Source organism: Oncorhynchus gorbuscha, linkage group LG10 (genome assembly GCF_021184085.1).
Source record: "Oncorhynchus gorbuscha isolate QuinsamMale2020 ecotype Even-year linkage group LG10, OgorEven_v1.0, whole genome shotgun sequence".
Taxonomy (NCBI): Eukaryota; Metazoa; Chordata; class Actinopteri; order Salmoniformes; family Salmonidae; genus Oncorhynchus; species Oncorhynchus gorbuscha.
Genome location: NC_060182.1, coordinates 20425784 through 20449998, shown reverse-complemented (window position 1 = coordinate 20449998; position 24215 = coordinate 20425784). Strand labels below are relative to the sequence as shown.

At 45.1% G+C, this 24215-nt stretch overlaps 3 protein-coding genes across 3 annotated transcripts in view; 1 reads left to right on the top strand and 2 right to left on the bottom strand.

Annotated features, from left to right (window-relative positions):
* The window catches only part of LOC124045663 (proline-rich transmembrane protein 3), a 30270-nt gene extending 29911 nt beyond the window's left edge, over positions 1 to 359 (bottom strand). Inside the window, exon 1 of the mRNA XM_046365149.1 lies at positions 12 to 359. The gene's annotated coding sequence lies outside the window, so the exon portion shown is untranslated. The remainder of the gene's footprint in view (positions 1 to 11) is intronic.
* A 7450-nt stretch (positions 360 to 7809) lies between these two features.
* ogg1 (8-oxoguanine DNA glycosylase) lies at positions 7810 to 16928 on the bottom strand. Its single transcript, XM_046365148.1, has 8 exons — positions 16641 to 16928; positions 11643 to 11793; positions 11104 to 11465; positions 10817 to 10996; positions 10509 to 10690; positions 9696 to 9843; positions 9550 to 9599; positions 7810 to 9378 (listed from the first exon to the last, which is right to left on the bottom strand). Exons 2-8 carry the CDS (start codon positions 11750 to 11752, stop codon positions 9205 to 9207), a joined length of 1206 nt encoding a protein of 401 aa, XP_046221104.1. The 5' UTR covers positions 11753 to 11793; positions 16641 to 16928; the 3' UTR covers positions 7810 to 9204.
* Positions 16929 to 17109: 181 nt separating this feature from the next.
* qars1 (glutaminyl-tRNA synthetase 1) lies at positions 17110 to 23773 on the top strand. The gene is made up of 23 exons (XM_046364241.1): positions 17110 to 17270; positions 17841 to 17991; positions 18155 to 18264; positions 18457 to 18532; positions 18652 to 18716; positions 18826 to 18879; positions 19034 to 19088; positions 19166 to 19237; positions 19318 to 19403; positions 19539 to 19625; positions 20201 to 20300; positions 20440 to 20518; positions 20607 to 20846; positions 20938 to 21030; positions 21132 to 21269; positions 21628 to 21715; positions 21788 to 21934; positions 22013 to 22114; positions 22229 to 22321; positions 22527 to 22657; positions 22776 to 22842; positions 22964 to 23089; positions 23267 to 23773. The coding sequence occupies exons 1-23, from the start codon at positions 17160 to 17162 to the stop codon at positions 23315 to 23317; spliced, it is 2322 nt and encodes a 773-aa protein (XP_046220197.1). The 5' UTR covers positions 17110 to 17159; the 3' UTR covers positions 23318 to 23773.
* Positions 23774 to 24215: the final 442 nt, after the last annotated feature.

Here is a 24215-nt window from a genome sequence, read left to right as displayed (position 1 = left end):
TCAAAACCTACCTGCGCTCATATGTCCTGTCCTCAGATATGACGTCGTCTGCATCCGATTATGACTCGGGCATATAGCAGCGGGCACGGATGCGTATCCACAGCCTCCGGTCTCGCGCTTCCACCTCTGGTGAGCCGCAAACTATATAGGCTAAAATACAGAAAGTCAGTCTTCTGTCGATATTGACTTAGACTACCTCAGCCAGTTCTCTCTACGATAAACCAAACCAGCAGGAGCAAGCACGGGAACTCACGCCCCTTTAAAATTGCTCCATCTCTCTCTCCCTCCCTTCCCTCTCTCTCTCTGGCTCACATGCCGATCAACACGATTACCTCCAACCGCCCGAAGCGGTTACTATTACACAACTGATCTGCTCAAGCACCGAGACCCCGGGCCCACCAACAAATTAGCCGAGATGTAGATTCCAGCCTTACATGATGGGATGAATACGGACGTTTTTATTCCACTCATAGTCAGAATATTGATTTTCACTCTCTCCCCCCTTCTTGTGCGCTCTCTTCTTGTGCGCTCTCTCTCAAAGAAACGAAAAAATATCAGGTCTTTCTTTTGTTATCTTTCAACCTTTTTTATTATTATTAATAATTACATTCTGTTTTTACGTATTTTATATTATCAGCATCTGGTAATGCGACTGTAAGACTGCATGATGAGAGTGATAATATTGACAAGGTGTGATAAAATAGTTCTGAAGCCAGCTATTTAACCTCTAGGATTGTCAGATTCTGACCTTCAGTTCAGAGAGGTTGTTGCAGTAAATGAAATAGTTATGAGCTGCTGCTGCCACCCCAGTAGTTAGGAAGTCATAAAACATCATGTGAAAGCTGGCTTGACACCTAACTGTTCCAGCTACAAGGAGAAAGGCTTGTTTGTATATGAAGAGAACCCCAACCTGAGGTAATGTCTAACTTCCAACTAAGGCAGGTTGAGAATGGTGCAGGCCAGGAGAGACAAAGGGGTTGGAACAAACTGCGTTCTCATAGTGAAACTCTACCCTCCTCCTCCCCTTTCTTTCAGTCATGGAGGGGAGAGAGGCAGGCAGGGCTGTTGGTATTTCCCTGTGCCAAGCTCTGCACCCTGGCTCCATGCCACCCTACCCCCCCAAACCTCCCGAGGATGGGTGTGTCCAGGTGATTCATTGAGAGCCTAGGGACTGCTTAAAGGAGCAGGGGAGTTACAGGTGACACACACACATGTAGTCATACAGCTGTGTTTATCAGTGTTTACCTAAGCTGTCCATGGACTCTGTGTCAACAGTGTTCTATTCAGCACAGGTTTTTTTTAACAGTGATAAGAGTAGACCCTCACCCTTTCTCTAGTCCTCCAGGCTGAACTACATTATCTGTCCTGCTGCACCCCGAATACAAGGCCTGTGTACATGTACTATCCACAATGCCAGGCAGTGTTCCACTGCCACATAGACTGTAAACAAGCAACCCATACACACAATGCTGAAGACTTCAGAAGGAAGTCACAGATAATCAATTGACTCCCATGTCTAAGTGATGCTCTCTCTCTCTCTCTCTCTCTCTCTCTCTCTCTCTCTCTCTCTCTCTCTCTCTCTCTCTCTCTCTCTCTCTCTCTCTCTCTCTCTCTCTCTCTCTCTCTCTCTCTCTCTCTCTCTCTCTCTCTCTCTCTCTCTCTCTCTCTCTCTCTCTCTCTCTCTCTCTCTCTCTCTCTCTCTCTCTCTCTCTCACACACACACACACACACACACACACACACACACACACACACACACACACACACACACACACACACACACAGTCACGTTCTGTCCATCGTTCGTATGTGTTTTCCTTGTTTTAGTGTTGGTCAGGACGTGAGCTGGGTGGGCATTCTATGTTGTGTGTCTGGTTTGTCTATTTCTATGTTTGGCCTGATATGGTTCTCAATCAAAGGCAGGTGTTAGTCATTGTCTCTGATTGGGAACCATATTTAGGTAGCCTGTTTTGTGTTGGGTTTTGTGGGTGATTGTTCCTGTCTCTGTGTTTTGCACCAGATAGGGCTGTTTTTGGTTTTCCACGTTTATTGTTTTGTAGTGTTCATGTTTATCTGTTTTTATTAAACATGAGTCAATATAACCACGCTGCGTTTTGGTCCTCTACTTCACCACAGGAAAACCCTGACACACACACACACACACTACTGCTCCGAGAACAAGGACCTAAAATACACTAGCTCTAAGGATTTTCCTAGGACCATTACATTAGTACTGAGCCAGCAACAGAGACAGAGAGGCTTGGGGTGAAGAGTGCAAATGACATTCAAAACGCAGAGAGACAGGAAACAAACAAACTCAGACAAATCCTCCATCAAGTCAAGCAGCTACAAAAGATTGCTCATAGCTTCACAGCTGCCCGGACAGACAAGGCAATCACACGCATCATTTAGGCTGTTATGAAATACTTTGGAATAGTTACTATTTATTATATCCACAGCATTTTTTCTCTCCAATCAAACACAAGAGTTGCATTTATGAATGTGTCTGTGAGACAATGACTGTGTGTGTTTCTGCCTCTTTGTCTCTGTCTTTCATTGACCCTCAATTATGTTGACAGTGTGGAAGACAGAGTCAGAAAAAGTTCAATGGAACATAATTTCTCGTAAGATTTCTGCAAGCAAGCTACTTGAAAGTGATGCTTACGTCTTTTCAGGTTGTAATGTGTAGTATGAATGTGTAGTATGAAAACTTGTGACCATGTACAGTATTTGTTTTAATGTATGATTTAATTTGAATGACTCCTACAGCCTGCAATGCATGTGCTTGCTACGCTATAGGAATGACCACAGCACATAAAGGCTACGCTTTAGGAATGACCACAGCACATAAAGGCTACGCTATAGGAATGACCACAGCACATAAAGGCTACGCTATAGGAATGACCACAGCACATAAAGGCTACGCTATAGGAATGACCACAGCACATAAAGGCTACGCTTTAGGAATGACCACAGCACATAAAGGCTACGCTATAGGAATGACCACAGCACATAAAGGCTACGCTATAGGAATGACCACAGCACATAAAGGCTACGCTATAGGAATGACCACAGCACATAAAGGCTACGCTATAGGAATGACCACAGCACATAAAGGCTACGCTTTAGGAATGACCACAGCACATAAAGGCTACGCTATAGGAATGACCACAGCACATAAAGGCTACGCTATAGGAATGACCACAGCACATAAAGGCTACGCTATAGGAATGACCACAGCACATAAAGGCTACCCTATAGGAATGACCACAGCACATAAAGGCTACGCTATAGGAATGACCACAGCACATAAAGGCTACGCTATAGGAATGACCACAGCACATAAAGGCTACCCTATAGGAATGACCACAGCACATAAAGGCTACGCTATAGGAATGACCACAGCACATAAAGGCTACGCTATAGGAATGACCACAGCACATAAAGGCTACCCTATAGGAATGACCACAGCACATAAAGGCTACGCTATAGGAATGACCACAGCACATAAAGGCTACGCTATAGGAATGACCACAGCACATAAAGGCTACCCTATAGGAATGACCACAGCACATAAAGGCTACGCTATAGGAATGACCACAGCACATAAAGGAAACCCTATAGGAATGACCACAGCACATAAAGGCTACGCTATAGGAATGACCACAGCACATAAAGGCTATGCTATAGGAATGACCACAGCACATTAAGGAAACCCTTTAGGAATGACCACAGCACATACAGGCTATGCTATAGGAATGACCACAGCACATAAAGGCTATGCTTTAGGAATGACCACAGCACATAAAGGCTACGCTTTAGGAATGACCACAGCACATAAAGGAAACCCTTTAGGAATGACCACAGCACATAAAGGAAACCCTTTAGGAATGACCACAGCACATAAAGGCTATGCTTTAGGAATGACCACAGCACATAAAGGCTATGCTTTAGGAATGACCACAGCACATAAAGGAAACCCTTTAGGAATGACCACAGCACATAAAGGCTATGCTTTAGGAATGACCACAGCACATAAAGGCTACGCTTTAAGAATGACCACAGCACATAAAGGCTACGCTATAGGAATGACCACAGCACATAAAGGCTACGCTTTAGGAATGACCACAGCACATAAAGGCTACCCTATAGGAATGACCACAGCACATAAAGGCTACGCTATAGGAATGACCACAGCACATAAAGGCTACGCTATAGGAATGACCACAGGAATGTGTATAGTGTGAATGGGAAAATGTGTTGCTGTGTGTTTAGCATATGACCGGGGAATTACCCAGCTACGTTCCCTGGCTAACGAGATTACAGTAATCTGGTCCTATCACTGGGCTTGTTTCAGCTGACAACCTAAAATCACCCAAAAGGCCCCAATGAGTCACCAGCCCAACACAGGAGTCCATCTGTCTGCCTGTGCGATATACGAGAGAATATCTACACTGAGTGTGAAACATTTTAAGGACACCTGGGCTTTCCATTACTTAGACTGACCAGGTGAAAGCTATGATCGCTTATTGATGTCGCTTGTTAAATCCACTTCAAATCAGTGTAGATGAAGGGTAGGAGACAGGTTAAAGACGGGTTTTAAAGCCTTGAAACAATTGAGTAATGGATTGTGTATGTGCACAATTCAGAGGGTGAATGGGCAAGGCAAAAATATTTAAGTGCCTTTGAATGAGGTATGGCAGTAGGTGCCAGGCGCACCGGTTTGTGTCAAGAACTGCAAAGCTGCTGGGTTTTTCATGTTCAACAGTTTCCCATGTGTATCAAGAATGGCCCACCACCCAAAGGACATCCAGCCAACTTGACACAACTGTGGGAAGCTTTGAAGACAACATGGGCCAGCACCCCTGTGGAACACTTTCAACACCTTGTAGGGTCCATTCCCCAACAAATTTAGACTGTTCTGAGGGCAAAATGGGGGGGGGGGTTGTTCACTCAGTGTCCATGTGTCTCATATGGAAATGTTTATCAGAGAGAGAGAGAGAGAGAGAGAGAGAGAGAGAGAGAGAGAGAGAGAGAGAGAGAGAGAGAGAGAGAGGAGAGAGAGAGAGATTCAGAGAGAGAGAGAGAGAGAGAGAGAGAGAGAGAGAGAGAGAGAGAGAGAGAGAAAAAAAAGAAGAGAGAGAGAGAGAGAGAGAGAGAGAGAGAGAGAGAGAGAGAGAGAGAGAGAGAGAGAGAGAGAGAGAGAGAGAGAGAGAGAGAGAGAGAGAGAGAGAGAGAGAGAGAGAGAGAGAGAGAGAGAGAGAGAGAGAGAGAGAGAGAGAGAGAGAGAGAGAGAGAGAGAGAGAGAGAGAGAGAGAGAGAGAAAAAAAAAGAGAGAGAGTGAGAGAGGGAGAAGGATTGACAGAGAACGAGAGGACCACTGGGAGAGACAGAAGGATAACCTAAGCCATATTATAGAAACAGGGAGAGATAGAGAACATGACAGACAGATAGTTAGAGGGGTACAGTACATGCTTCAGGAGGACTAGAAACAAAAATGGTTTGCTTTCCGGCACACTTGAAGCCATAAGTGTTCTTTGTGAAATGTCCTTGAGCTGAGAGAGGGAGTTTGTCGGTCTGAAAACACAGAGACAAACAGTCACATAGAAATTCACAGCCTCATGTTAGCAAACATACCAGTAGTCAGACACAAACAGGCAGGCAGTAGATCACACACCTTCCTGGAACAATGAGGTAGATGCATACCATTAGGACTTCTAGACTGAAACCCAATGGAAAAAACGCTGTCCTGCCAGGAAGCCAAACACATCTACCTCTAAATCAGAACAGATCTTTCCTTCCAAAAAAGGCATGTAAATAACACTGCAGCAGCAGGATAAAAGCAATCAGATTAAGACCCATATTAATTTCATTGATGTGATAAACCCTTGTTTATTAGCCCTAGCTCAGGCTTCTCATATGCTAATGTATAACCACAGAGGAGTCAGTGGGGAGCTTAGCACCAAAATACCTCCACTGGCTCCGGCCTCTCTCTGGTTGTCTAGACACTCAGGGATAATCCCCCACTCTGGGCCCCGAAAAGAGAGATCTGTATAGGGGTCGCTCTCCCTCTCCCTCAGTCTCCCCCTCTCCCTGCACCAGCATTGGGTTTCATCAGATCTGGAAGGACAAGAGGGGTGTACCCCATTCCAGTCTCTGTACAGTATGATACTATACACATCTCAGTGTCTATTTAACAGAGGAAAAAACAAATATTGCAGCTGTTATTGTTTAATAGAATAGCTATCATGTGTCCTGTATTATTAAACAGAGGGGAGAGGAACAGTAGGAGACAGACAGACCATGTTTGGTGTATGTGAAGGGAAGAGAGAGAGGGAAGAACAGAGCACATGTGTGTCGGAGAGAGAAAGTTGTGAAGAGGCAGATGTTCCATTGGCTTTCACGCTGTCTTTCCATTTAAGAAGAACACCAAAGCCATAACAATGAGAGCAACATGGAGGCATACTCATACAGATAAATCAACACACATACATTTCTAGCATACTAAGACACTCGGTCTCTCTCTCACACACGCGTGCATTCAAGTACATGCGTGTGTACACACACACATATACACACACACACATGCCACACACACACACACACACACACACACACACACACACACACACACACACACACACACACACACACACACACACACACACACACACACACACACACACACACACACACACACACACACACACACACACACACCATACTCTTTCTCTGTAACACATCTCCACACACACAACCTCCTCTCACAAACCTCACATGTTTCTGCGCAGGGAGGCAAACACACCCCTACTGCTGCACATCTGGCAGGGGACACAAGCCCCTCTTTGTGCTGGGGATCTGGGAGTGTGCCCCCTGGTGGCTGAGGAGAGTAACACAACCGCTTCAGGGGACCAGCATCTTCTCCTTTCAGCATACACACTATAGACAGACAAGACACACACTGGGACATATCACTTACGCAACATACAGGGTTGTAGGGCTATTTTGGTCATAGCGAGCAAATGTGTTTGTGTTCACGTTGCAGATATCGCCTATTTAGTCGACCTTCGTCAATCCCCCCTTTTCTCCTCTATCCATCCCGCTGTTTTTTTCCCTCCTGTTCTTCCACTCCTATTTATATCTGTGTGCTCTCTCTCTCTCTCTCTCTCTCTCTCTCTCTCTCTCTCTCTCTCTCTCTCTCTCTCACTCTCTCTCTCTTCTCTCTCTCTCTCTCTCTCTCTCTCTCTCTCTCTCTCTCTCTCTCTCTCTCTCTCTCTCTCTCTCTCTCTCTCTCTCTCTCTCTCTCTCTCTCTCTCTCTCTCTCTCTCTCTCTCTCTCTCTCTCTCTCTCTCTCTCTCTCTCTCTCTCTGTGCCCTTAAGCTGGACCCCGGCTCCTGCCCAACTCAACTGGACTGGAGATGAAAGCTGACTCACTCACACATTAACACACACATGGCTGCACACACCCCTTATACACACATACACACACCCCTTATATACACACACACCCTTTATACACACACACACCACAAACACCGCTTATACACACACACACACACAAACACCCCTTATACACGCGCGCGCACACACACACACACACACACACACACACACACACACACACACACACACACACACACACACACACACACACACACACACACACACACACACACACACACACACACACACACACACACAAATAACCTATGGATGCAGACATACATACATATGCAAGTACACATACATGAATGTATGCTTACATAAGTAGCTTAGGCTACCCATTAATGAGCACACATATCCATTCAGTATAGATGACGAATGTTATGTACTTTAATTAGTGTCTTGATCTATGAATGTCTTGATTTTTGAGTGACACACTCAAATCCATACACTCTAGCCAGGTCTGTTTGTGCTGTAGCTAACTGCGAATGGTCTGACAACAAACATGGCAGAGGAGTTGGCTAAAAAAAGATCTACGTTACATACAGGTTATATTACAGTCAAACTCTCCCAGTGTCTCCCATATAGCCCACTCTATCCTAGACACCAGTGACAGCCCAGAGTGACATATACACACTTATAGCTCATAGCACTGAGGGCAGATAACTGCAATCCCAACTATAAACAGACATGCTGACGCACCTGACTAATGCCTATAGATACATGTACAGACACCATGGCATTTCACAGCTGGCCGGATATACTGCTTATTTTGGACAGACTCACAGATATGCACAGTAAACATATAGAATCGTCAAGAGAGATTGAGTGTGTATTGCACCAGTAATGGACAACATTTTTGGACATACGAACCTGCACACGTCAACACCGCTAAATGCATTGAGGGCCATTGACTACTTAATATCAGCTCAGCAAACAATGAACTATAAAATAGAATCGTCTTTTAACAGTGACTGACCTGGAAAAATCACATGATACTATGATGCAGAATCTTCCCCATATCTTATTGCCATCTAGAGGCCACCTCTGATGCTCTGCACCTTTTCTGTCTGGGCCATAGAGAATAATAGGGATATAATATATGTCCCATTTATCCAACTAGAGTCCTCTAACTCTATGGTCTAAGCATACTACACTGATGGAAAGACAAATATAGGGGATCAAAGGAGTGGGATTATCCACAAATAGACTTATTCAAAATGTGTGCGTAATCTCCAAACAACACTGACAAAGGAAAGTAGTCCAAAACCTGTTAATTTCAGTATAAAAATGAACTGTTACAGAGTCTGTGTAGTGGTCCATTAATCTAGAAAAGATATGATAAACACACGGTTTCTATGTTTGTAGTTCATATGTAGAGACGGCAGTGGGAAATGACCCATACCTATAGAGCTTCATTCACAGACAGAAATCGCAGTCAAATTAAACACCAGCCTTCAGTTTAGAGCTGAACATAAATGTATGACAGATAATGTGAGAAGTCTGGTTCAGAGTGAACTCTCTTTTATAACGTGTATCACATTTATAGCCCTATCTTACATCATTCTACAAAGTGATCAGGAACAATCTCCACTGACAGTGACCTTGGTTTGCAGTTAATCATGGCATGAACCTGAAGAGAACAGGTAAAACAGTCAGACTCATAGCCTAGTTGCTCCAGACAGGTGTGCAAAGAATGACACACATTCAGGTTAGCTTCCTGAAATAACATAAATCACCAACACATAACTTCTACTGACCTCACTCCACCTCCTCCTTCACAGACATGTTCACCTTTCTATTACACATTTTTATAATGTTCTTGTTTATTCCCTCTCCCTCCACCTTTATCTTGACCTTCTCCTCCTCCTCCTGTTTCAGAGAGTGTGTTTCTTTCAGCTTCTGGAACTTCTTCAGGTCGGAACAGAACAACACCTGAGAGAGTGACAGTCAAGTTCCATTGACATCAATGCATGATTTATTGAAAGTTCAAGTTACCGGTGTCTCAAGTTGGATGGATAGATTAGAGAAAGAGAGTGAGAGAGAGCAGAGAAAGGAAGTGAACAGATGAGTGGATGGATTCTGACCACCGGTTATTTTTCTCACCGAGTGTGCCCAACCAGCATAAGGACCCCACAGCTGCCTGAAGAAGTCCCCTGTGCAGAAACAAAATCAGTCAATTAGTGATTGGTAATATTCAGAAGGACACTGTTAAAGCCTGTTAAACACATCCTTGTACCGTGAATCCTCACCTATTTGACGGTGGACCTTGTCTGTGAGGCTCTTCTGCCCGTTGCCCGCCGCACAACTGTAGTCTCGTTTTGCGATTTGCCACACGTGTGTATCCACAGGCACAACACAGGCCTTTTCCAGAGACATCAGACACACACAGTCTGCCACCTACAAGGGGAACCCAGGTAACACTTTCTATGCTTGTGAATAATACATGTGTATTCAACCTGGCCTCAGAGCATTTAGTATTATTCTGTACGTAAATCCGAGACACTTCATTTAGTATAATACGTTAAGTTTCGTATGGATTGTATTAATTTGTGGATGTGAATCAGTCATTTCATATATGTTACAAATGACAAACTATATTATGTACAAAACGGGCAATATGTTGTGAATTTGGAAAATGTATGCTATGTTACGAATTCTAGCTAGGTGGTTAGCGTCAGCGAGCTGGCTAAAGTTAGCTAGGCTAAGGGTTAGGGTTAAGTTTAAGAGTTAGGTTAAAGGGTTAAGGTTAGGGGAAGGTTTAGCTAACATGCTGTGTACTGTCGGTGCAAATTAGCTAAAAAGTAGTAAGCTGTTGAAAAGTTGCTAATTAGATCAAATTCTAGAGTTGTCCGTGATCAGATTCAAACTTGCAACCTTTGGGTTGCTAGACGTTCACTATATATCCACCCCTACCAACCACCCTAAGTAACTATCCGTCTTATGTAACCATACCAGACGTAACATATCATACAAATTTGAGTGTCCCGGATTTAGTTTTACTATGTTATGCCTACATTTACTATGTTAAGCACCCTTAATTGTCCTGAAGGGTTGAGGCATACCTTGGGGCCTACCCCGGGCAGGGTGCGCAGTGCGTCACGTGCCTGCAGGTAGGGGGCACTGCGGAGCCCCTGGAGCCAATGGGGCCCACCGTGAGAGTCCAGGATCTGTCTTGCACTCTGCTGCAGGAACCTGGCCCTATACCCAAACCCCAGGTCCCTCAGACAAGCTTCCACACTGTTGTCTGTCAATCATATCAGAGGACATGTCAGAGCCCAAAACATTTGAAAAAACAAAGGATTTGAAAGAGAGAGATAGACAGATGTCAGACAATCAGACAGAGTAGTGTTGATGGTAGTGGAGGTGGAACCTGCGAGTGCATGCAGGGAGGGGAAGTCGTGGTAGCTGGTCTGGTCCAGCTGACACAGAGGGGTGCCCAAGGACTGGCACAGCCTCTCCACCATGCCCTGGATACGAGAGATGTGGTTGTTAGAGGTGCAGATGAAGGAGAACAGGCACTCTGTGGGGTCCTGACGCAGCATACGCACACCTGGGGAAGAGACAGAACACACACACGGTAAAGTATGAAACGCACTTGCACGCACACACACAAGAGACATAATAGATACACAGTATTACAAACACAAACCAACTTACCTGTGAAGATCTTGGCAATGCTGTTAAAGTGTGGGTCGGCTGCTCCCCAATCTCTGTACAGATCCCCCAGCTTCACCTTCAGCTGGAAATACTCATTCAGCAGCTCTTCCTCCTTCCTGTCTGGGGTCACAGCCACTGTCTCCCCCTCTTCTTCCTCCTTCACCTCTATCACTCCCTTGGATCTTTTCCCTGACCCCTTTGACCCCTGGAGCAAGGAACCTGGCCTCCGCTTCCTCCCATCCCCTCCTATGGTGTTGGGGCTATTGTATGTGTGGTACCATAGTGTGTCGTCTGTCTGGGTGAGAGTCCACACTCGTCCCCCCATCACTCCGGTCCAGTGGCCATCCCCTGTCTCTCGCCAGCTGGCAGGGAAAATGGGGAGGGACGACAGAGGGTTAGGATAAATGGTTTGAGAGGTAGTGAGTGAATTAGAGATCATTTCAATACTTGCTAATGCCTTTGGCAGAGCCCTGGGTCATGTAAGACGTGGCCTGCCATTGCTCTATAGAATCAGCGAAGCAGTGGTCAAAGGAACTCACCGGAAGCTTTGTCCGCAGCCTAGTGTGAGGTCCAAACGGAGCTCTGATCGTGAGCAGGCCAGGGAGCGCCATGACTTGGTCCCCGCCGACAGCAATGCATGCTGGGACATAGTGCTGGATCACTCACCACATACTGTAGTACCAGAGATATCTGATGAGATGAACAGTGGAGTATATCTGATGAGATGGATAGTGGAGGCAATGAACTCTTCGAAATAAGGGTTCTTCACCTGTTCCCATAGGAGAACAATTATCCTATGGGGACAGCTGAAGAATCCCTTTAGGTCATAGATGGCACCTTTTTTTCTAAGAGTGTAGCAACAAAATAAAATAAAATGTTATTTGTCACACTTTGTAAACAACAAACTAACAGTGAAAGGCTTACTCACAGGCCCTTCCAAACAATGCAGAGAAAAAGGATAAATAATAGAATAAATACACAATGAGTAAGGATAATATGGCTATATACACGGGGTATCAGTATAGTTAAACAGTTAACCAATAGCTACCTGGACTAAATATTTAGCAGTTTTATGGATTGGGGGTAGAAGTTGTTCAGGGTTCTGTTGGTTCTAGACTTGGTGCATCGGTATCGGTTGTCGTGCGGTAGCAGAGAGAACAGTCTGTGACTTCCTCATCCTCTGACACCGCCTGGTATAGAGGTCCTGGATGGCAGGGAGCTCTGCCCCAGTGATGTACTGGGCCATACGCACTACTCTCTGTAGCTCCTTGTGGTCCAATGCCAAGCAGCTGCAATACCAAGTCGTGATGCAAGCCAGTCAAGATGCTCTCGACAGTGCAGCTGTAGAACTTTGAGGATCTAAAAGTCCATGCCAAATCTTTTTAGCCTCCTGAGGGGGAAGAGGATTTGTCATGCCTTCTTTACAACTGTGTTGGTGTGTGTGGAACCATGATAATTCCTTAGTGATGTGAACACCGAGGAACTTGAAGCTCTCGAACCCGCTCCACTACAGATGAGTCGATGTGGATGGAGCCGTGCTCGACCCTCCATTTCCTGTAGTCCACGATCAGCTCCTTTGTCTTGCTGAGAGTGAGGGAGAGGTTGTTGTCCTGGCACCACACTGCCAGGTAACTGACCTCCTCCCTATAGGCTGTCTCATTGTCAGTGGTGATCAAGCCAACCACTGTTTGTTGTCAGCAAACTTAATGAACGTGTGTGGCCACGCAGTCATGGGTGAACAGGGAGTACAGGAGGGGACTAAGCATGCACCCTTGCAGGGCCCCCGTGTTGAGGGTTAGCATGGCGGATGTGTGTTGCCAACCATCACCACTGGCCACTAGGGGTGCCACCTCTGGATGTACATTTTCTTGTTTGCTTATGGCCCTATACAGCTCATTGAGTGCGGTCTTACTGCCAGCTTTGGTTTGTGGTGGTAAATAGAAAGCTACAAAAACTATAGATGAAAAAACTTGGTAAATAGTGTGGTCTGCAGCTTATCATGAGGTATTCTAAAGTAAGTAAAACCTCAAGACTTCCATAACATTAGAGATTGCGCACCAGCTGTTGTTAACAAAGGGACACACACCTCCCCCTTAACCGAAGCTGCCATTCAGTCTTGACGATGCATAGAAAAAACAGCTAGGTGTGTCCATGTCCTGATTCAGCCACAACTCCCTACAGTCCTTCAGGTCTTGTTGATAGGATAGTCTTGAACTGAGCTCTTCAGTTGGTGCTCTAGTGATTGTGGCTACGTTCACCAATATAATGGATGGCAGAGGCTAATTATTTACTCACCGACATAGTCTTGTCACACAGAGAAATCACAAGAGAACCATCTTTGACTCAATGCATACAAAGTGCACACCACCATCATCAGTTTTTCATACAATAAAAACAGTGGAGTTAAGATCAGAATTAATCTTGGATTGTTAGTCAATTAGTCAATTACTGCACCCACACTGCTCACACGCGCCAACGAGCATCTGCGTTGCCAAGGGCTAAACTATAAGTCTTTCCCATTTCTGACGCAGATCGCGCTGCAAGTTCTGCCTCTCCCATCTCATCATTGGTTTATAGAAGCAGGTACCCACTTGCCATCTCCTCGTTGGTTATACCCACGTGGGTGATTGAAAGACAAACTGTTTTACCGGTCGTTGTGGTAATACTATGAATGTTTAGATGCCAATCACCATATAAGTTCAAAGATGAAAAAGCCTGGAAGGTGGAGAGATGACTAGAAACAATTTGGTTGACCGTTTTTTGTGTGGATTAATTGTCAGAGTAGAGGACCTAGTGCATTTCAGGTAAAATAACAACTCAATGTTTATATCCCAGGACAAAATAACTAGCATGTGCAAGCTAGCTAGCTAGATTGCCATACATGTATGATGCTTTTCGACCTGTCCCCAAATTAATGTAATTGGTTCAGAGTTTGTTTTGATATTTTAACCTGCGTGTCATTGATCGCGTTTGGTGTGGGGGGACAAAATAAATGTATGCACAATGACACACCCACGCAGCCAGTTTGGGTTCCGTGTAAGAATGAATCTGTCAGTAACGTTAGCCAGTTAACTTTTTTTTTTCACCAGTTAGGCCAGTTGAGAACAAGTTCTCATTTACAACTGCAACCTGGCCAAGATAAAGAAAAGCAATGTGACACAAACAACAACACAGTGTTACACATGAAATAAACAAACATACAGTCAATAATACAATAGAAAAAATCTATATACAGTGTGTGCAAATGAGGCAAGATTAGGTAGGTAAGGCAATAAAGTTGTATGGCATTGAAGCTCGTCTGGAGGTTAGTGAACACAGTGTCCAAGGAAGGGCCAGAAGTATACAGAATGGTGTCGCCTTCGTAGAGGTGGATCAGAGAATCACTAGCAGCAAGAGCGACATCATTGATGAATACAGAGAAAAGAGTCGGCCGAGAATTGAACCCTGTGGCACCCCCATAGAGACTGCAAGAGGTCCAGACAACAGGCTCTCCAATTTGACACACTGAACTCCTTCTGAGTAGTTGGTGAACCAGGCGAGGCAGTCATTTGAGAAACCAAGGCAGTTGAGTCTGCCGATAAGAATGTGGTGATTGACAGAGTCGAAAGCCTTGGCCGGGTCGATGTAGACAGCTGCACAGTATTGACTCTTATCAATAGCGGTTAAGATATTGTTTAGGACCTTGAGCGTGGCTGAGGTGCACCCATGAGCAGCTCGGAAACCAGATTGCATAGCGGAGAAGGTACGGTGGGATTCAAAGTGGTCGGTGATCTGTTTGTTAACTTGGCTTTCGAAGACCTAAGAAAGGCAGGGTAGGATAGAGTGTCTCCACCTTTGAAGAGGGGGATGACCGCGGCAGCTTTCCAATCTTTGGGGATCTCAGATGATACGAGAGGCTGAACAGGCTAGTAATAGGGGTTGCAACAATTGCAGCGGATCATTTTAGAAAGAGGGTCCAGATTGTCTAGCCCAGCTGATTTGTAGGGCGCCAGATTTTGCAACTCTTTCAGAACATCAGCTATCTGGATTTGGGTGAAGGAGAAAAGGGGGAAGCTTGGGCAAGTTGCTGTGAGGGGTGCAGGGCTGTTGAATGGGGTAGGGGTAGCCAGGTGGAAAGAATGGCCAGCCATAGAGAAATGCTTATTGAAATTCTTAATTATCATGGATTTATCGGTGGTGAGTGTTTCCTAGCCTCAGTGCAGTGGGCAGCTGGGAGGAGGTGCTCTTATTCTCCATGGACTTTACAGTATCCCAGAACTTTTTGGAGTTTGTGCTACAGGATGCACATTTCTGTTAGAAAAAGCTAGCCTTTGCTTTCCTAACTGCCTGTGTATACTGGATCCTAACTTCCATGAAAAGTTTAGTATCTTGAGGGCTATTCGATGCTTATGCGGTACGCCACAGGATATTTTTGTGCTGGTCAAGGGCAGTCAGGTCTGGAGTGAACCAAGGGTTATATCTATTCATAGTTCTACATTTTGTGAATGTGACATGCTTATTTAAGATGAGGAAAGCACTTTTAAAGAATAACCAGGCATCCTCTACTGACGGAATGAGGTCAATATCCTTCCAGGATACCTGGGCCAGGTCGATTAGAAAGGCCTGCTCGCTGAAGTGTTTTAGGGAGCGTTTGACAGTGATGAGGGATGGTAGTTTGACCACAGACCCATTACGGACACAGGCAATAAGGCTGTGATCGCTGAGATCCTGGTTGAAGACAGCAGAGGTGTATTTAGAGGGGGAGTTGGTCAGGAGGATGTCTATGAGGGTGTCTGTGTTTACAGATTTGAGGTTGTACCTGGTAGGTTCATTGATCATTTGTGTGAGACTGAGGGTGTCTCGTTTAGATTGTTGGACGGCCGGGGTGTTAAGCATGTCCCAGTTTAGTTCACCTAACAGTACAAGCTCTGAAGATAGATGGGTGGCAATCAATTCACATATGGTGTCCAGGGCACAGCTTGGGGCTGAAGGTGGTCTATAACAAGCGCAACGGTGAGAGACTTGTTTCTAGAAGTAGAAGCTTGAATTGTTTGGGCACAGACCTGGATAGTATGACAGAGCTCGGCTAGGACATCCGGTTTGGCAGAGTGTGCTAAAGTGTGCTAAAGCAGTGAATAAAACAAACTTAGGGAGGAGGCTTCGTTGCCTAAAGTTACCGGTCTAGCAACTTGTGTAACAACAATGATAGCTAAAGTTAGTGGAATAACGTATTGTAATGAAACAGACAGGGAGCAGGCCTTGAACCCTCGACCTTCTAGCCCGAAGTCCAGCGCGCTATCGACTGTGCCCCAAAAGCATGCTCGTGCGGCAGAGTCGATATCTGCGCTTATAAACCCAGGGTCGTTACAGTATACTGATTACTTCGGCTCTTGCTCTGGTAATAACTAGTTAAGTTAGTAGTTAGCTAGCTAGTCTACAGGCTACTAATTAGGTTAGCTCCACATGCTGAGTCACCTCAAAATCATAGTAGAGTAGCTAACATATTACGTAAATCTGTTAAAACCAGCTTGTCATTACAATAAGTTATAGCTTCTTACTTTGAGAGCAGATGTTTACACGTATTTTCACTCCCTGGATGTGTGTGGGCCTATAATGACTTTCCCGGTGTTTGACTCTTGAGAATGGAAAATAAAGATTACGCGGAGTGACCTTTCCTCTTTGACTAACATACTATATTTGTCACTACGTTCTTACTTTAACAGCCAATTTGACTTCCTAGTTAATATTTCTAATATTATTCTGCGTATTAATGATTTTTCAGGAATTACTCAAACTTATAATTTCATTCGTCTACTGTCTGACGCAACCAACCAACACATTTGTGAAACCCCCCTCCCCTCCTCAGGAGCCTCCTGATATCAACACAACCAACGATTGGCTCGTTGAGAGAGCGTAATATAACGACTGCAACTAACACTATTCATGATTGGTCCAAAAGACGCGACATGATTGGTTCATATGACTGTCCTTTAATTATTTCCGTGATCATGAAGTACCCCCGCCCCTCCAGACAAATGCTTTTTTGCAACGTGTTTGGCTGGTGTAAATTGTAAAAGATGGCGGATCCGTTGACACTATTCACTTCTATCGGGCTAAGTGAGCAGAAAGCGAAGGAGACTTTGAAAAATGATGCCTTATGTTCTGCCCTAAAGGATGCTATTACACAGGTATGACCTCAGAGATTGGGAAAAGTATTACATCTTGGCAGCTCGGGCGTGGGTGTATATGACTGTATTGGCAGGATCATAAATCCTCTAACGTTAGCTAGTTTACTAACGTTAGTAATTTCACTGACTCTTTTTGGCTGTGGCATTTATTTCAGTCAGACAAGTTCATCCTTTGATATGAGTCTGAGTGAATACATTCATTCAAATGTATTATTGACAAATCAAGAATAATAGTGACAAGAAAAGACATGATAGTTCACTGTACATTTTCACATACACATGTTATAGGCCTGCCCCTTTGAATTTTATTTGGAGTCCTCTTTCTAGTGTACCCTGTCATTAGAACTCATCTTACCCTGACTTGACCAGCTAAAAATAACCCAGATCTCCACTGTAATGCACTTGTTCTTGAAAGTAGCAACCAGACTATTCAATTGACAGCTTTCCTGTCAGTTCATCTCCAGGTCTAGTCGACTCTGGGACTTGGTATTGGCCCAACACTGGTTTCAATAGTGTTAAGTGGTGTCGACATAAATAACACTATTTATTCCAACTGGTTGATTTCCACAGGCCCAGCGGGTGCTTGGGGCGGCAGGAGTGGACAAAGCGACAGGGACCCTCCTGTACACAATGACCTCTCGTCTTCGAGACCCCAAACGCCTGGGCTTCCTCACAGATCACATCGCTCAACGCAAGATCTGTACAGAGCTGCAACTGGCAGGTAGACAAACACATGTTTCCTGACATCACTGATTAATGTAGTTGACTGTATGTCATCAGCATTTTGCCTCGTGGCCATTTCTGTCTGTCTGTCTGTCTGCCTCTGTCTCTCTCTGACACACACACACACACTACACTTTGATTTTGGCTCCTCTCGCCTCTAGCTGCTTTGGAGTTTGTGAAGAGCCATCCCCAGGACCCTATCAACCAGCAGGAGTTTGAGTCTTTGTGTGGAGTGGGAGTGGTCATAACACCAGAGCAGATAGAAGACAAGGTGAGGACATGAGCTTATTTTGACCTGGAAGTACATCTGGCTTTAGCCCTAACTAGAGGGCTCAGAGATTTCCTGTTTATCCATATATCTGCATGCAATGTTGTTATGTTGTAAACATAGTCTCTGTCAAGTGATGATTATTAACAGTTGCTAGGTAGTGTGAGGGGTTTGACTAACAATGGTATGTTACAGGTGGAAAAAGTGATCAAGAAGCACAAAGACCAGCTACTGCAGGAGAGGTACCGTTTTAACATGGGACTGCTCATGGGTAAGAATACAACCCTGATAGAATATTGATTACCTCCTCTGGGACTGGAGGAAATTAATATCTGTGTTGGTAAGGAGGAGAGGATGTCAGTCTCATTGAGAATGCCTCTGTCTTCACAGGGGAGGCTCGTGGTGGCCTGATGTGGGCTGATGGGAAGATGATCAAAAACGAGGTGGACATGCAGGTGTGTGTAACAATACATTTATGTTTGTCCTCTGAAGGCATTGTATATATCAACATAGATATACTGTACCTCAGATGTGTGCTTATATTGTGACCCCGTTCCCTCTCAGGTCCTCCATCTCCTTGGCCCAAAGACAGAGGCTGACCTGGAGAAGAAACCCAAGGTAACATTTCACACAGCTCAACATAGCTGTCTATAAAATAAATGTGCAATCATATTTCACACACACAAGCGCAGATCATTTTACTAATGGATCAATCCATTATGTGACTGCATAATCACATAGGAGTTATTAATTTAGTAAATTCTATGTGCAGGCTCAGAAGGCTAAGGCTCCAGGTGGTGAGGTGAAGGAGGAGCTCACAATGAATGGTAATGACCTGGGGACTCCACATAAAGCTGCTCTGGGTTAAGTGGTCAGGGGTGTTGACATACTTTTGTGTGTGTAGGGGAGATAAAGATTGAGGGCAGATCGCTGATGGATGAGCTGAGAGGAGTGGCCTTGAATTTCCACAAACCAGGTGAGATGGAGAGACACTTCATCCATGACCAATTTAAGTATACTAGCTTGTAACCCCTGGCCCCTGACCTGTTTCTCCAGGAGAGAACTATAAAACAGAGGGCTATGTGGTTACTCCTAAAACCATGGACCTGTTGAAGCAGCATCTGGAGTTCACTGGAGGACAGGTATGGAGATAAGGGAATGTCACAGGTGGGATGACCAGAATGCATTTAAGGTTCATACTGCCTGCAGGTGGAACTGTTGATCACTCACTAAATTATCTCTCTTGGTTTTTCTCTCGCCTGTCTATATTACTGTAGATTCGAACTCGTTTCCCTCCAGAGCCCAACGGTATTCTTCACATTGGTCATGCCAAAGCCATCAACTTTAATTTTGGCTACGCTAAGGTATGGCCCTGACACACACTCCACACACCAGCACCACTCTTAACCACTACCAGAAGGCTAAGTATAGCTTAGGCTACGTTTAGCTTATTGGTAAAGGCTAAGGGTTGATTTCATATGGGGTACTTGACAGAACCCAATTGTGTGTTCAAATCAAATCAAATGTATTTATATAGCCCTTCGTACATCAGCTGATATCTCAAAGTGCTGTACAGAAACCCAGCCTAAAACCCCAAACAGCAAGCAATGCAGGTGTAGAAGCACGGTGGCTAGGAAAAACTCCCTAGAAAGGCCAAAACCTAGGAAGAAACCTAGAGAGGAACCAGGCTATGTGGGGTGGCCAGTCCTCTTCTGGCTGTGCCGGGTGGAGATTATAACAGAACATGGCCAAGATGTTCAAATGTTCATGAATGACCAGCATGGTCGAATAATAACAAGGCAGAACAGTTGAAACTGGAGCAGCAGCATGGCCAGGTGGACTGGGGACAGCAAGGAGTCATCATGTCAGGTAGTCCTGGGGCATGGTCCTAGGGCTCAGGTCCTCTTTTCATATATCCTTGTCCTCTCTCCCTCCTCAGGCTAACGATGGGATCTGCTACTTGAGGTATGATGACACTAACCCAGAAAAGGAAGAGGAGAAGTACTTCACTGCCATCAAAGACATGGTGGAGTGGCTGGGTGAGTGTCCGTTGTACAATTTTACCCTAACATCAGAACAACACTGGCAAAGCATCCAGAGAATGGTTTAGCACTGACTGGTAATGCCATGCCATAGTCAACCATAACACACTGCAACATCTGTATGTGTGTGTCTCAGGTTATAAGCCTTATGAAATCACTCACGCCTCCGACAACTTCCAGAGACTTTACGACCTGGCAGTGGACCTCATCCGTAGGTGGGTGACGCTATCTGTGTTTCTCTTTATTCTCATATGTGTGGAACAATTTGCATGTGTGTGTCTGTGTGTTTGCTCATCTCTCTAGGGGCCATGCCTACGTGTGTCACCAGCGGGGGGAGGAGCTGAAGGGTCACAACCCGCCCCCGTCGCCATGGCGAGAGCGTCCTGCTGAGGAGTCATTGGTGTTGTTTGACAGGATGAGGCGGGGCCTGTTCGCTGAGGGAGAGGCCACAGTCAGGATGAAGATAGTGATGGAGGACGGCAAGATGGACCCCGTGGCCTACAGGATCAAATACACAGCCCACCATCGCACTGGGGACACATGGTAACACACACACACACACACCACAGTGTTTCTTCTAACAGTTCAATATACTAATCACAGTTCTACCCCCTCCTGCCTTTTTTCTTCACAGGTGTATCTATCCTACCTATGACTACACCCACTGTCTGTGTGACTCCATTGAAAACATCACCCACTCACTCTGCACCAAGGAGTTCCAGGCCAGGTATGTTGTGTGTTGTAGTTGTTTCTGGGTCAGCTTTCCTTTTAAGTTGTTGGTTCTTTAGAACCTTTGATTCTCTTAATATGCTTGTGTGTGTCCTTCAGGCGGTCATCGTATTTCTGGCTGTGTAATGCTCTGGACGTGTACTGCCCTGTGCAGTGGGAATATGGCCGTCTGAACCTCACCTACACCGTGGTCTCCAAGAGGAAGATCATCAAACTGGTGGAGGAAGGAACTGTCAGGTCAGCATTACACACATGTACACAACTATTTGTTTCTATGGCCAAACTGTAGTCTTGGGCAATACACCGTATTACAGGGTATTTTGAAACTGTATGATCCAGCTCAGGGCTCCATCTATGCATCTGGTTTGCTAACTTGCTAGCTAAGTGGCTAGTTGTCAAGATCAAGATCCCTGTTGCTTAAATTGTTTTGTTTTTATAGCACCTTGCGTGCACATACGGTAATAGCGTATGATGGTATGAAAATCTGGATTTCTCCCAACCAAACTATTTGTTTCCAGAGCCAAACTACATTATTTGTGCCAAAGTAACTATCTGTGTGTGTGAGAGACTTCCACTGACGGTTTGTGTTTCGCAGGGACTGGGACGACCCTCGTCTCTTCACTCTGACTGCTCTGAGGAGGAGGGGCTTCCCATCTGAGGCCATCAACAACTTCTGTGCGAAGGTACGAGAGAGGGATAGGGAGATGGTGGAGTAAGCAATACTATTGTTTGAATGTTTTATTCCATCTTGCCAGGTTGGAGTGACTGTTGCCCAGGCAACGATGGAGCCCCACATGTTAGAGTCGTGTGTGAGGGATGTGCTGAATGACCACGCCCCCCGAGCCATGGCCGTCCTGGAGCCCCTCAAAGTCACCATCACCAACCTGCCTGAGGGCATACGGGTATGAAAACACTCACACAGTCACTTTTGCTTCAAGGATTAGTGCGAATGTGAACCATTTATTTATCTCCTCTCCTAGAATGATGTCCGTGTGCCTGACTTCCCAGCCAATGAGTTCATGGGCAGCCATGTTGTTCCATTTACACGCACCATCTTCATCGAGCAGAGCGATTTTAGAGAGGTAGGTGACAAGTTGTGTGGGTCTTAGTGCCCATGCTCTCAATACAAGGTCTGTGTACTTTGTAAGTGTGTGTGTGTTAACCCTGCTGCTCTCACACACAATCTTCCTCTGCAGGTGATTGAGAAGGGCTACAAGCGTCTGACCCCAGATCAGCCAGTAGGCCTGAGGCATGCTGGCTATGTCATATCTGTACAGAAGGTCATCAAGGTGAAATGCTTCTCTCAGATTGAAAGACTACAAAAAACAAAGAACCATGTTAAGACTATGAACCTACAAACATGCCTGTTTGTCCTGGCAGGATGTTAGTCTTCTTTCTGTCCCCCACACCTTCTGTCCTCTCTCTGATTCTCTCACTTTGCTATTATCTTCTGCTTTCTTACTCTGTTTCTCCCTCGCCCTCCATCTCTCTCAGGATGCCCAGGGCAGGGTGGTGGAGTTGGAGGTGCATTGCTGTAGTTCAAATGAGGCTGCAGAGAAACCTAAGGCCTTCATCCACTGGGTCAGCGAGCCCCAGAAGTGTGAAATCCGTCTATACGAAAGACTGTGAGTCACTGAAAAAGCTTTGCTTGTGTGTCTGTGAGAGAGACACACGTCTAAATATATCTGTCTGCTAGGTGTGGAATGATTTCTCTCTCGCTGTCAATTTTTTTCCGTCTTACAGATTCCTTCACAAAAATCCTGAGGACCCGTCTGAGGTGCCCGGCGGCTTCCTAAGTGACATCAACCCTGTGAGTGTTACTGTCATGGACACACAACCTCCGCACATACTGATTAAGGAAAGGAGACAAGGAGAGGATTCTTGAGTTGCACTCATGTCAAAATGTTTCCTATGTCCTCTCTGTCCCCCAGAACTCCCTGCAAGTGATTGACAGTGCCTTGGTGGACATCTCCGTGAGCAAGGCAAAAGTGTTTGATAAGTTCCAATTTGAGAGAGTGGGCTACTTCGCACTGGACCCAGACAGCACAGCAGACAAGGTACGGTCCAGAAACTGAATAGTTGATTGACACCGGTGGCAAAAAGGAGTGAGAACTGGGGTGTTATTAAATTGTTTACTTTGAAATGTAGAATGTAATCTTATGAAGTTGGTGACCTAAGAGAAATTTCCATAGAGCATGAGCCAGAGGGTAACGGCAGCTTTCCTCTCCCTGCAGCTCGTCTTCAACAGAACGGTCACCCTCAAAGAGGATCCCGGGAAGATGTGATTGGGCGGAATGAGATCAAGCTGGACTGCCTGCTTCCCATGAGCCCTCAAACATGTCTGAATCCCAAATCCCCTACACCTGTCCCCTACACCTGACATGATTTGGATCTGAAAGTATCAATGGGTGTAAGCAATGCTCCATCTTGATAGACCTCTGATAGGCTTGAACTTTTTGCCATATTGAATAGACTTATCCAATCCAGATCTACAGATGTGCTTAGGAGTCGATTTTACCTCTTTTTGAGGACCACAACTCATTTATAATTGGGGTAATAAGGGTCTTACTGTAAGTTTGTATGATATGAACCCATCCTGTCAAGCTCTGAGTCCATAGTCAAACTTATCATCATCAAGCTTAGCTCTGCTGATCTCTCACAACATAGATTCTTACAAATGCAACATTTGACACATTTGAGAGGAAACCATGAATAAAACCATGAAAAACAATTGTAAAATAGATATTACAATGTGTCTGAGTCAGTGTTTACCTTGGGTTAATGTAGGTGTGTTTCTTAATCAACTTTAACAGTGAAAGTTAAATACAAAAATTACTTTTAAAAAGCAGTGAAAGGGATGACATCACTCACTCTCATACTTCGTCACAATCCACTTAAAGGCACACTTGCATGGTGGGAGGAACACAGACCACTTTTTGAGGAAGTAGAGTGCATGTGAATTAACTCTTGCCTGCCCAGAGCTTTCCCAGTTCCACAATAATAATTGGCACATTTCCTGTGGTCTCCCTTAAGAGAACTAGGCAAGATACCAGTTAGAAGCTCTTTAAGGCGGACTGGGACAGATGCTGTTTCTAAAACACAGTACCCACAGTCATTATTACCCTGCTGCCAGGGTTCTTCACTAAAATAATGTTACCTACGTACAGTGCTGAGCAAAGGTTA

Excerpts from the sequence above, each read along its gene's own strand:
- qars1 (XM_046364241.1), top strand. The coding sequence starts at position 17,160 with ATGGCGGATCCGTTGACACTATTCACTTCTATCGGGCTAAGTGAGCAG. Across the intron at positions 19,626-20,200 it reads TTAATTTTGGCTACGCTAAG|GCTAACGATGGGATCTGCTA; the intron begins GTATGGCCCTGA and ends CTCCCTCCTCAG. Across the intron at positions 22,843-22,963 it reads TCCTAAGTGACATCAACCCT|AACTCCCTGCAAGTGATTGA; the intron begins GTGAGTGTTACT and ends TCTGTCCCCCAG.
- ogg1 (XM_046365148.1), bottom strand. The coding sequence starts at position 11,752 with ATGTCCCAGCATGCATTGCTGTCGGCGGGGACCAAGTCATGGCGCTCC. Across the intron at positions 11,466-11,642 it reads GGCTGCGGACAAAGCTTCCG|CTGGCGAGAGACAGGGGATG; the intron begins GTGAGTTCCTTT and ends TTTCCCTGCCAG. Across the intron at positions 9,844-10,508 it reads TGCCCGGGGTAGGCCCCAAG|GTGGCAGACTGTGTGTGTCT; the intron begins GTATGCCTCAAC and ends TTCCCCTTGTAG.